Here is a 14,257-nt window from a genome sequence, read left to right on the forward strand (position 1 = left end):
GATTAATTGTGACTTTAATTTAAAATCATAACATGGTTAATTGTGACTTTAATTTAAAATCACGATATGATCAATTATGATTTTAAATGTTTAAATCATTTTCAATGTTAATCAGTGTTCTATTAACCCTCTGCACTCGAAGCTATTTTAACTCCAAAAAACGAAACATTTCCAGAATGTTCCCCTTCTACATTTATAGTAATTTATTAAATACAAACAAATTTAATAATTTAAAAAATATTTTGAACAATAATACAGCAATTCTTAGTGGCGACTTACAGTCGCCATTCGAGTGCTCAGGGTTAATTATTACAATATCTCTCCAACACGGTAAACCAGCAGGAGAATATTTTCGTATAATTAACTAGTTGCATAAAGCTAATGGAGAAAAAAACTGATTTCAATATCCAACAATTTCGGTGGTTACATTTTATAATAAAAATTTTTTGTAGTATAGGGAGATCAACACTAGCTTTACGGAGCATTACAAGTGAGTATTTTACATTACTTTATAAAAATAAGAAGAATGTGTCTATCCAAGTTTTAAATAATATATACCTAAGGAAATAAGTTTGTTGAGTAATTCCACCTAGATGGATCTTCACAATCTCGATAATCGTAAATTAAAAATATTAGAACCCGTCATTTTCACGGGTCCCGTAAACCTAGTGTTAATTAAAAATAGAAAATGAAATTTTCTCGATTGTTCTACTCAACGACTTGAATATTGTGATTCGCGCGTTCCCTTCTGACAAATACGTGTTTGCGTGGCAGCAATATTGCCCGGGACGGCCTGTGTAATTGTAGGGTCGGAGGGCTGTTACATGTGAACGACTTTATTCGTCCAGACGGAGGCGGTGGGGGTAGGGGGGGATCCAATCGGCCGGAAGAGGTGAAATAAAGGTACTCACCGGCCTTTACCGTGATTTCACGGCCCAGCACCCTGCCGACGCTGTTCGAGGCTTGACATCTGTAGACGGCCGAGTGGACGTCGTGTCGGTAGCTCTCCGCGCCGAACGGCAAGAAGTACATCGAACCGTTTACCAGCGTCTCGCGGATGTTCGGTATAGGGAGCACCGGTGACCCGTCTCCCATAAGCCAATCAATCCTCGGCGGGGGACTGCCTTGGGCCGAACAATGGATCATTGTCCCGGTCTCGTTCGAGAATTCGACCGACGAGCGTGGCTCCGAGATCAGCACCGGACCCTGACTATCCAGCACCACTCCCCGTCCTGAAACATGCACCGCACCGTGTTACCTTGAAAGAGGCTCCCATCGATCCTATCGCGACTGTAAAGTACTTATAGAAGACTCCCCCCATGTGTTCAACATGCATATTTCATGTACCCCTGCCTTTTTCCACCAACACTTCCACTTCCCTTTTCTTTCTTTCTTTTTTTTCGCATATTCATCTTATTCATTGTTTTCAGCAGACTGCGGAACTTTACGCATTTATAACGTTGTCGAACTTCAATGTCGGACGTACGTCAAAATTCAGACGCTGCGGCACGGAAACACGAAGCAACGTAGACTGCGCATCTTTGTGCAAAATAAAAAATATTTAGGAGCGAGATAAAAATTTCTTTCTTCTTTTAAGTATTTTATTCAGCTAAAACCGACACGCTTGTGCCCTTAAATCTTCCGAACCCTTTGCACTCGGCGCTATTTTCAATCCAAAACTAAATTTTTCTTCGTCTGACAATATTTTCATTTTATTCATACGAAACTGATTCGATTTCTACATATAATATTTAAACGTTTAGTAATCTATTGAATACAAATTTTGTAATGCAACAAATATTTTGTAATATTTTTTGTAATTTCTTTGAAATAATGCCACAACAATTTCTAGTGGTGCTTCAGAGTCACCACTCGAGTGGAAAGGGTTAATATATCCACTGCTTTAAATTGTGCTGTCTAGTGATTAGCACTACGACTACCGCGACCGATGTACTATACAGGGTGTCCCAAAAATTTCGTTAATACTTGAAAGAGGTGAGGCCCAGGGGAATTTGAAGTAACTTTTTGCTTTGCGATAATGTTCTCCGAGGCTTTGTTGAAGAGTTATTACTGAAAATCACGAACCAATCAGAGCTCGGGTACAGTAGTCGCCAGTAGCCGCGTTCTGATTGGCCCGTTTTTTGACCCCTTAACAAAGCCGCAGAGATGATTTTTGCAATGAAAAAAGTTACTGCAAATTACCTATGGAATCATCTCTTTCAAGGAAATACAAAATTTTTGGGACACCTTGTATATTTACACTGATAACTAGAACGCGGATCTTTAGTGCAAGACGCAATGTGTAGTAAGAAAATTTATAGTACTTTCCTGCCATTTTCACCAGAATATACTTTCCAGCCAGCAAAATATATACCCTTCGTCAGATTTTTATAAAAAGCCTTGCAAAAATAGGAACAAAATTGAATTTATTCAGATTTATTACAATTTCTATCGTAATTTCTGCTCGAATAAAGAAGTTCGTTAAAAGAATTCTGATGAAAACATTTTTACAATTTCAATAATTGAGCCGTTTAATTCAAAAGCGGTGTAGGTCAATATTTTTCTGTTTGGTTTCACACCGCGTCCCAAGAGTTCAATCGTTCATAAATAAAGTAATTGTAATATAATGCGTGGCTTGCACGACGCAAACAAAACGCCCTTCAATATTATTCTGTTTTATAGAATTTTTATTTAATCTCAATAAGTCCCTTTGAACGATTCGTCGATCGTTTTAATCCCAACTAACTTGGATTACATATCACCTTCTCTTTGAGGTCCCGTATATGATTCTCTATATTTTAATTGGCGTTCGATGACAGCTTGTCCCAGAACAAAGTGTAATCGCTTAACTTTAAACACGCGTAACTTTTAAACCAGTGAATTCCTCGCCTTGAAACTTTGATTTTTGGCATTCTCTCGTCAATACCTACAGAATTATAAAATAAAAAGTTAAGAATTTCTGGATTGCCAAGGTGAAGTTTAGCCAATTATAAGGCAAGCGGTTAATAAAATTCTCACGATTCGTGACGAAATCACAAGAGTTGTATAGTTCATCCAAAAACACCTGGTGATTAAAAGACACAATGTTTGTGCAGGTTTTTCCGGACAGATTCGAGTTACGCATGAACAAACCACGGATAACGTAGCTACACACGAAGTGTGCGTAAATAACAGAAGCGAAAATGGGTTAAATATACAGATATCGAACTCGAAGTAAGAAACAACGTGCAGATGATACAACAGTTGCCCCGAAACTTTTTCGATATTCGCCCCCCGTATCGATGGCGGACAGTTTATATCGTAAAATGTATGAAACGCTGCTTCCCCGCGTGTATGTGTCTGTGTACACACCGGCGAACATGGCGTACTTTCATTTTGTTGCGAAGCGAAGAGCTCCCGTGCACGTCAGTCAACAGTAACGCCGAAATCGATCATATTCGATCTTCGTCTTGTCAGTTATTACGGATCCAGCGACATCATTTGCATTTTTCACGAAGACCGAGCGGGTTCATCCCTCACACGTGGAAACAAGCCCAGCGTGAAAACTGTCTGTGCATTTCGACAAACTTATAAACATATTAGTGGTTTCCCGAAACAAAGTTTAACCCAAAAATGTGTGAAATTACAGATTTTGACAATATCTGCACCCGCTGTGTATTTATGTCAACTGTTATACTGCATTTCAAGAATTTGTGTGCTGAATTATTCGAACTTTATGATACTAAATTTTGAACTACCGATCTCCTGGAATTAAAATTTGGATTTTCGGCATTTCCTAGCCAAAATCTACAGGATAGCATTTAAAAAAGTCGAAAATTTCTGGTTTCCTGAAGCGAAGTTTAGCCGAAAAATGTGTGAAATTACAGATTTTGACCATTTCTGCGCCCCCTGTGCGTTTCTGTCAACTGTTTTACTACACTTCAAGAATTTGTGTGCTGAATTATTCGAACTTTATGACATAACTTTTGAACTACCGATCTCCTGGGATACAAATTTGGATTTTCGGCATTCCCTTGCCGAAATCGATCATATTCGATCTTCGTCTTGTCAGTTATTACGGATCCAACATCATTTGCATTTTTCACGAAGACCGAGCGGGCTCATCCCTCACACGTGGAAACAAGCATCGCGTGAAAACTGTCTCGGCCGTTCGACAAACTTATAAACGTATTAGGCCGTTCTCATAAATTCATTCGGAATTTTATCCCATTCTTTGTGTCAACGGTTTAAACGTACTTTGAATATTCATGGGAAATCGCGCATTCATCATCACGCAACCGCGCGTCATCGCTTATATAATATTAAAACATTTTTATACTTCCGCGGTGTTTTCAAACTCTATCCACACCGAGTCGGTAAATATTATGAGTAAATTATGCAGATTTTTATGCGGATATATGTTCTCACGAAGTAATATATTCAAGTTAGAATCGATCATAAAATCTTTTACTTTATTAAAAAACTAATGCGGATTTTATGCATTTATTACAAAAATGGGTAAGCACAATTTAAAACAGTAGACATATTAAAAAGACTTAAGGGCACCAGCGTATTGATTTCAGCTGAATAAAATAATTAATAGAAGAAAGAAATTTTTGTTTCGCTCCTGTGTCTTGTAATCAATGCAAATATTTTTTATTTTGCATAATGATCCGCTGTCTATTTATTTATTAGGGTTCTATCATGCTCGGGAGAAAACAAAAGTATTTTTAAGCTTTACTGACACTAGGATTTTAATAAATTTATGGCAAAAGTGGATGAGTGAAGAATTTTAAAAATGCCTTATGCTACCTAAAAATTTGTATTCCTGGCACAGCACGGTGTCCATAGGCCGGTATTAATTTATTAAACGTTTCTATCGCGTTCTCTTCGAGTTTAACACGAAATTTAATCGCAAACACTGCTCGAAATATGGCCGTTCGATTTTCACGTCGCGCCAGAATATCGCGTTTTATGCAATAATAAATCTGGCTGGGAAATCGCTAGTGACAGCTGGATCAAATTGCGATTAATACCGAGACTACAGTAGAGAAATAAAGGGTGGTCCAAATTGAACCCCGGATTTGCGCCCTTTTTTTTTGTTTTTCGGTTGGCAACACTGATACGGTGACAGATGGCGTTTACGATTCTTCCGGTTGGTAAATGTAGACCGCTATATGAAAAAGAAAACAGTGATTTACTATTGTTGAAACGTATCGCAAATTCCTTGAAAATTTTCCGAAAACTCCGCGGAATTGTTGGTCGAACTGTCCGAAAGTTGATTACAAAATTTGATGAAACTGGATCGGCGATCGACGCAACACCGCGTGAGTGTCGTTTGTGGGGTTTTCCGAAATCCAATCCACGAACAGTTGACGCCCTCTAGACCGAAACCCGACCTGTCGTCGACGAAATAGTTCAGAACACGTGCGAAATTGTAATCGGAAATTTTCTGAACAGATCCACGATTCGAAGGTGGCCATTTGTTATAATTATGAGTCAAAGAAACATGCGAAAATATAGGTGTTTCGATGTCTACTTGACTATGTGTCCGCAGAAAATATGACATTTTGACATCTTATTATACGGCGTGTGGCCGGACGGGTGGTACAACCGGGCAGGGGATGATTCTGCATATAAAACTAAGTCGAAAAAAAGGAATAACATTTCTTCGTTTGACGCCTGGTTTTCGAGAAAATCGAGTTTAAAGATCCTCCCGGTTTCGCGTGCTATAGTATATGCAGGAAGTAGAATCGGTTGGCCATGGTCAGACGCGTCAGACGATTCCTGGCTAATAACACGCGTATTTGCTGCATCTTCAAAATCGGTTTTCTCGAAAACGAGGCGTCGAACAAAAAATTATTATTCGTTTTTTCCGACTTATTTTTAAATGTAGAATCATCCCCTGCCCGGTTGAACCACCCGTCCGGCCACACCCTGTACATATTGTAAACTTATCAAAAATTGACTTGTTCAACGTGTAAGTGCACAGGAAGTAATATTTAATTTTATTAACTGTAAGTATATGGCCACTATTGTACTTGTTCGAACACCGACGTCTCGATCCAATTTCATTTTCGCATTCTCAAAAATTCCGCGAACACAGTAGACGTTCCCGACTCCGGTGGAGTTAGGTGGGTTCGAGGTACCCAAATAATGGTAACCGAACCACCTCCGCGTTAACAATAAAACTCGCGCGGATACATGGATCCAGGTTGGCTGGAATGACGCGCGAATCGTCGCATCTCACCGTAGTTCGCTGCGATTGCAACATTTACCACTTTCCTCCCCTCCCCTCCGCCCCTCAGCGCTCATATTATTTCCTCTCGGCGCCTGTCCCCCGTTTTCTGTTTTATATCTCTTGTCTCTCCATCAACAACTGCTCCCCCCTCCCTCTCTCTCTTTCTCTTTCGCTTTCGGTTCTACCCCCCCCCCTTCCGGCCACCCCTTCGAACGAGAAAATCTGATAGAACATCTCTGGCTCAGCTGATGCCAGCACTGTCGGAGAGCTTTGTCCCCGAAATTCCGGGAGCTTGTTTTTCGGAGATAGGGGGTGGCGGGAAGGTTGGGGGGAGGGCAAATGGTCGGCGCGAACGAGGGCGACGACGCGCATGGGAAATGAGCCGAGGACTGAGAAGGTATGGCTCGGATCGGTTCCATTATGTATGAACGCTGGTTTGATAACCCGGACCGCGCCGATACCACGGGAACCCGAACGACCGGTAAGGGTCCGTTTATACGTACGGCCCTGTGTCGGTTCCATCGGATATCATTAGATCAACTTCCACGATTTTTATTGCAAAACCTGTGTAACAATTAACCGTTTTGGTGAAGCACCAAATTTGTACCAATGGATCCATTCTTTAACTGTGTATTTATTGAAACAACATGCATTTTCTATTACATTCAATTTGTTAGTTACTCTTTCCTCAATTTTGCACCGATCCAAAATATTAACAGAAAGATGCATGGAATATTTTGTGCGAAAACCTTTTATACAAAATATCAACAATAGTAAGGTCAAATGTGCTCAAATGTGTTCTATTAGTCATCAAGTTTTGGAAGTGCAATCTGCACTAATTTTGTGTAAAACACTTAACAGAACATTTCAAAGTATAACGATGAAACTCGTTTCATAGACTATTACAAGAGAAATTCTTATTGTATTAAAAGGTGGAATGTAAGCCCGTAAAGCGGTTAAAGAGTGCATAATATGGCTGAACTTTCCCTGAGGAAACCAACAATTTTTAACGTTTTTTTATGTAATCCTGTAGATTCTGGCGAGAAAGTGCCGAAAATCCAGGTATCGATCCTAGGAGATCGCTAGTTCAAAAGTTATGCGTGTGTAAAGATGTGCGATTTTCAGTGTTTTTGACAGCCAAGGTATAGGTACCCAAGGTGCTTGAGGTAGACGAAAAATTTGAAACGATCACTCGCAAAGAAGAGGAATAGTTAAATATATTCCAAAAGCGGAGATAAAATCAACCTCAAAAAGGAAAAATATCAGAAGATTAAATTTCGCCAAGAATAGGTAAGGTCCGCACTGGTGCACCGAGTACGTTCGCTGTACATGTTGCGTTCTCGAATTAAGTTGCACGCATGCGTGCGCCGGAAAGACGTTTATGCACGGCCACTTCCTGCGTTCTATGAACGCGATGCACCTGCGACACCGGTTTATAGCCGGTGGAGACCGCTTCTATATTCCGCACTATACGTACCGCTGCGTACGCTCGACCCACATACGCAAACCACACGTCAGCCACGTATTGTGCCCGCCTTGCTCGGAAATCTCCGAAACTAGACAAAAATGTTAATACCGTTGTTCCTCATTTTTGTTTTATGCGCCCGCGGCTTTTTACACCGGCGCGCCGTGAATACACTATTTGCCGTGCCGAATCGCGGAGCATTAATTTTTCCCGTCTGTGAATTGGTTGGTCGTGTCTGGGTTACATAGTGAGATTCGAGTAGTGAATTATTTGATTTTAATCTCAACCGTTTAAAATTTATTTTATTCTCAAACTTTTTCTTTTTATTGGAATATTTGTTCCAAGTTTTAATATTATACAATCATCTAATTAAGATAAATTGAACATTTTTGACAGAATTAGTGTGCCTTCAAATGCGCTTTGAGCACATTAGTGTGCCTTCAAATGCGCTTTGAGCACATCAGTGTGCCTCTAAAGGTAGTTTGAGCACATTAGTGTGCCTCTAAAGGTAGTTTGAGCATATTAGTGTGTCTCTAAAGGTGGTTTGAGCACATTAGTGTGCCTTTAAAAGTGCTTTGTGCATATCGGTGTGGCTTTAAAAGTGCTTTGAGTACATTAGTGTGCCTTTAAATGCGCTTTATGCACATTAGTGTGCCTCTAAAGATAGTTTGAGCACATTAGTGTGCCTCTAAAGGTAGTTTGAGCATATTAGTGTGGCTCTAAAGGTAGTTTGAGCACATTAGTGTGCCTCTAAAGGTACTTTGAGCACATTAGTGTGCCTCTAAATGTAGTTTGAGCACATTAGTGTGCCTTTAAAAGTGCTTTGAGCATATTAGTGTGCCTTTAAAAGTGCTTTGTGCACATTAGTGTGTCTTTAAAAGTGCTTTGTGCATATCAGTGTGGCTTTAAAAGTGCTTTGAGCACATTAGTGTGCCTTTAAAAGTGCTTTGAGCAAATTAGTGTGCCTTGGAAAGTGCTTTGTGCATATTAGTATGCCTTCAAATGCGCTTTGAGCACATTAGTGTGCCTCTAAAGGTAGTTTGAGCCCATTAGTGTGCCTCTAAAAGTAGTTTGAGCACATTAGTGTGCCTTTAAAAGTGCTTTGTACACATTAGTGTGTCTTTAAAAGTGCTTTGTGCATATCAGTGTGGCTTTAAAAGTGCTTTGTGCATATCAGTGTGGCTTTAAAACTGCTTTGAGTACATTAGTGAGCCTTTAAATGCGCTTTACGCACATTAGTGTGCCTTTAAAAGTGCTTTGAGCACGTTAGTGTGCCTTTAGAAGTGCTTTGAGCAAATTAGTGTGCCTTTAAAAGTGCTTTGTGCATATTAGTGTGCCTTTAAAGGTGGTTTGAGCACATTAGTGTGCCTTTAAAAGTACTTTGAGCATATTAGTGTGCCTTTAAAAGTGCTTTGAGCACATTAGTGTGTCTTTAAAAGTGCTTTGAGATCATTAGTGTGCCTTTAAAAGTGCTGTGTGCATATTAGTGTGGCTTTAAAGGTGCTTTGAGTACGTTAGTCTGCCTTTCAAAGTGCTTTGAGCGCATTAATGTGCCCTTAAAAGTGCTTTGAGCGTATTAGTGTGCCTTTACAAGTGCTTTGAACGCATTAGTGTGCCTTTAGAAGTGCTTTGAGCAAATTAGTGTGCCTTTAAAAGTGTTTTGAGGATATTAGTGTGCCTTTAAAAATTTGATGTGACATTATTTTGCTTCTGTGTGTTGTATAGTAACCCTTGTTTAGAGTGTACATAACAGGCAATGCAGACACAGCAACGACTGAGACGAGTCTTGATTTTCCAGTTTTAATTTTGTATCGTTGCAGTGTATCAATTTACCGAATCTGCTCCAATTAATCTGAAAAATTTGATTACATCATACTCGTAAAACACGAAATATGGTGTCAATTGCCTGGAGGACATGTGGACGTGTGATTGGAAACAAATTCTGAACATTTTACTCTGCAGCTGTGAACATCCTTCGGTGATGTGCGCCGTTGGATTAACGTATGCACACCGTGAATTACTGCTGCGAGAGGAAATTATATTCTCTTGTTTCTGCGCTTGATTTAACATTACATGTCAATCACAGTACAGAATGCTTTGAAATTACCGATCGGTTACCATTAGGACGCTAAATTTCTCGATTTTCTTACTTTGTTGCAATATAATTATCAGAACTTCAATTTTTAGTCCTTCTTTGAAGCTCATAATTTATTAGAAAAAAAGATGTTATTTATATTTAACGTACATGTGTTCTGCAATGGCTAAATATTGACTTTAATAAAATGAGATTTCATTTAAATTTAAAGGGAATTAATAGTATAGGGACACAGTTACCGCGCCTATATTAATTATACTTATTTTTAAAGCATACATATTAACCGCTTTCAATGAAAACAATTTAATATCTCTTTTTTAATATTTATTATGCTTTAAACATAAGTACAATTAATATAGGCACAGTAACTGGTACCCCCACAATAATTGCGTCCCTTGTCCTCCGTATTTAGCAAATTCTGTTGGAAGTCTTCCACACGAGTCTGACTCAACATTGTAGCACAAGGGGTTGAAAAACAATTGTAATTCGCCGGTCCATCAACATTACCGTATAAGGCAATTTGTGCCAATCTTATAATTCCCATTTTCTGGCGAGAGTACTGTGACGAGCTTCATTTACCACGGAACCGAAAAGTACCGGTATTATATCGGTTTTCGGTAGTATATCAGTTTCGGTGCTCAAGCACTTCGATACGATATCGGTTTCGGTATAGCTTCGCCGACGTGATACCCTTGTTTGAAATCCCTGGTTTCGCGAATTAGCAAAGATCGTTTTTCATGTAGTTTCATTAGGACAACAGGGGGGGGGGCGGGAACTTGTCCCAGTTACTTAACGCGGCGTATTTTTCTCTTTGAGCGGTGACGCCATATTTGGAGCGGGGTCCTATAACGCGGTCACCGTATCTCAGCCATATTTGTACCCGTCACTTGAAATCCCCTTGTACAGCGTTCGCTCGAACTCGCGTAATCCGGGCGCGAATGATGCACCCTCGAGGCCGCTTGTGTCCCCGCGTACACGTGTTACTCGCGACTACAAAAAACGCCGCTTCAAGTTCGACTAAATTCTCTATGCGGAGGCCGTGTCCTGTAGCACGTGTGCGCGCGCGCGTGTGTGTCTCTCATCATAAAGCTTTTTGCGGCGGAGACGATGAGACCTTGTTCGATCGGAGGGCGTCTAGAGTGAACAAAAGAAAAATGAAGAATAACAAAAGGGCGCCGCTCGAAAGCCGAGCTTCAGGGGAGACCGCTGTAAACATCGGTCGATACGTGGTCGTGTTGAAAATTTAATTGCGCAGGGCGCTGTAAATTATTTTTCCTTTCTTTTTAATTATGTCTACGTTAATGTGCACGGTTTGTTTGTGTTTTTTCTTTTTCTTTTTCTTTCATGTCTGTCAATACTGGAGTCTGTAGAGGGTGTTCCAGGACGGGTGGCACGAGAGGACATGAAGTGATTCCACCTGCAAAAATAAGTTGAAAAAAGCGAAGAACATTTGATCGGTTGTGGCTTCGTTTTAGAGAAAATTGAGTTTGAAAGTTCGTCGGACTCGCGTGTCCTGCTATTCTCAGGAAGTAGAATTGACCGTTCATGATCAGACGCTTCAGGCGATTCCCATTTAATAGGACGCCTAACCGAATTGTTCAACTCAATTTTCTCGGACAAATGTTATTCGTTCTTTTTACTTATTTTCTCGCATTGGGCTACATCGTGTCCGCTTGTACCACCCGTTTTGAAACACCCTGTACACCACTGCATATCCTATGTGAATTGCATTTATTATTGAACGGTGATCTCAAGTATTCCACGGGAGTGGCATAAAGGATTTATGTCAGAAATCCTTTTTCGTCTACACGAATTTATTAAGAATCAAATTCATTCCTAATTTACCAAAAGCAATCAGAAGAAAGCTTGTTTAATTTTTGAATTTTCTATCAGGCTCGACAATCATACTTTGTCGGAATTATTAAGTTCGCTTGAAAGGAAACATATGGTTTTTTTATCACAATTATATATTGTAACATTGTTTGATGCTAGTAGCATGCGAAAAATCAGGTTTAACAGTTTGCAATTCATATAATTTCAAGTCTAACATTAAATACACGAACTAGCATCTTTTCTTTGACTTCCCTGCAATTGAGAGTATAAGAAACGTAAATCAAACATTATTACGCGCTCGGGTAAATGTGATGGTAAGTTAGAAAAAAAAAACTGGGGGAAAAAAATCAGCCTCGTGTATTTTTATGCTACCGCATTTTCACCCTTTTACGCAAACGCTTGCGAGAAGCTCGCCTTCGCTCGTACACGTAGGGAAGATTCTAATCTTTTTATTTGATATGTTTATAGGCGGGATAATGGGCGACGAGGGAAAATATAAATAGAGCACAGTCGACTATAAAGCTTCATGTGATCGCGGAAACGTGAAACCCGCGGATCCATCTATGGACGAGGCTGAGGTCCAACGTTATGCATTACGTATTTCCATAAATAATATCGTGATTTAAACTTGCAGAAAATTTTATTCGACTTACCATGAAGTACAGACTGATTGCAAATTAATTTCACACTGAACGCATTAAATGTCGCTAAATTCGGTTATTGCAATGTTCATTCAATCTGGAAACACGCGACATTACTTATGACCATGTCTAACGTATTAATTTAATTTGAGTCCTCAAACGTTAAAAAATTCCTACGGGAATACATAAATTCGTGCGAATTTTTCCGAAGTTGCAGATCATGCTTTTTCAATTTTTCAACTAATAATTATCGATATAAGATTTCCTTCAAAGACTAAGGTGCTAGGTACATAAATACACAATTATCCGTGCCTTAGGTATTTATTGTCTCTGAATCATACCAAGCATTCCTAGTAAAAACGGAGTATGCGCACAGAGTGAGCATCAGTCTGTTATGCCAGCTGGCAAAGGGCTTTACAGCCACGAGCATAAAGGCTTCCGCCGCGTATGTGCGTTTATGCTCGTTCGACGCGATCGAAGCATTCCATCGACAACGATCTACATAGTCGGCGCGTGGAAATTTCGGCGAGGTTCGGTCATAGGCATTCGCCATCGCTCGCATAAGATCAGACAGGATTCGCAGCAGCGAAACAGATTAGATCACGGCTTAATTAATCACTGTATTGTACTGCGCCGCTGTAACTTCGAGATGAATTTCTGTTGCTCGAGCAAACGCGTTTACGAGTCGCCTTTTGCCCCGCGACAGGCTGACCATTACTTTAATTGGTCAGTTACGTTCCCTGGTTAATTTCTAACTTCGCTCTTCAAAGACTTCGCCTAACTCATGCCCACGAAATAGTAAGGCTGAGCCGCGGGCTATTCCCACGCTTATCTCTTCGTTCCACTCTTCAGCACTGAAACTTCACAGAGTGCAAAATGACGTATCACTGCCAAATTATGTATGCGACTGTAAAGAGGACGGTCGGCACGGCATAGTTCAATATGCTAACTATCTCTCGACACAATGCTACAAACTTCCTAAGTTCCTCACGGTTTGAACTCTTGCCAGAAGACACACAGTGGTCGATTTTCATCTCTCTGTTGTAAAAAATCAATAATGCTTCAAAAAAGTACAAATAAGTTAAATTTATTAGTACACAATAAAGTCACATGCGCGGATAAATAATTTTGTAAATGTCTGCCAAAAAATAATTTAAAGAAAATTATTTAATTTATTTTTTAATTTAAAACATGATCTATTTCGACTCACGGTCGAGAAATAAAAATAGAAATATAAAAATATAAATAACTAGACGAAGCCGTCGCGTCGCTGATGACTGGAAGGCTCATGTGGCATAAAATATACAACTCGTGTATATAAATCATAGTACAACCGGACAGGAGGTGATTCTGCATAAAAAATGAGAAGAAAAATTGCTGTAACATTTTTCCGTCCAAAGTTTCGTTTTCGAGAAAATTCTGTTTGAAAATGCAGCGAACACGCATTGGCTAACGCGTCTGGTCATGACTAACCAATTCTACTTTCGGCATACACTGTAGCACGCGAACCCGACGGATCTTTAAACTCGATTTCCTCGAAAACGAGTTGTCAAACGAAAAATGTAAACTACATTTTTTCGATTTATTTTTCCACGTAGAATCAACCGTGCCAGACTGTACTACGATTCCCTGTCCTGTACATTCAAGCAGAAAAATAATGAACGGTAAGAAAAACGTACTGGCACGTCGGACGTCATGAACGTCATGCATCTATTTTATTGAAACGAAATCTCCGTTACGCGTACGTGTACGCAATATTCCTTACAAGAAAATACCGCATTATACTCGAGCAGCGGACGTATAAACCGAGCATAGGCAACAAGAGCTGTGGGCAGTCCCTAGGGGCAACGCTGCAGGATAAATGATGTCAAAAAAAAAAACAAAGGACCTTTTCGTGCTGGTACGTTATCGACAGTTACTTGAAATATATGCAATAATAAAATATCCCGACTAGACACGTGGTTCCATTTCTCACGATTTCGACAATGTCGGGACAGTGCCCC

The 14,257-nt window shown here is 39.9% G+C and overlaps 1 protein-coding gene across 1 annotated transcript in view; it reads right to left on the reverse strand.

Annotated features, from left to right (window-relative positions):
• LOC143352924 (cell adhesion molecule Dscam2) overlaps positions 1-14,257 on the reverse strand; it is a 332,337-nt gene that overhangs the window by 171,914 nt on the left and 146,166 nt on the right. The window contains exon 3 of the mRNA XM_076785960.1: positions 912-1,232. Within this exon, the coding sequence (XP_076642075.1) occupies positions 912-1,232 (321 nt within the window). The remainder of the gene's footprint in view (positions 1-911; positions 1,233-14,257) is intronic.

The sequence above is a fragment of the Halictus rubicundus genome, chromosome 3 (assembly GCF_050948215.1).
Source record: "Halictus rubicundus isolate RS-2024b chromosome 3, iyHalRubi1_principal, whole genome shotgun sequence".
NCBI classification, from domain to species: Eukaryota; Metazoa; Arthropoda; class Insecta; order Hymenoptera; family Halictidae; genus Halictus; species Halictus rubicundus.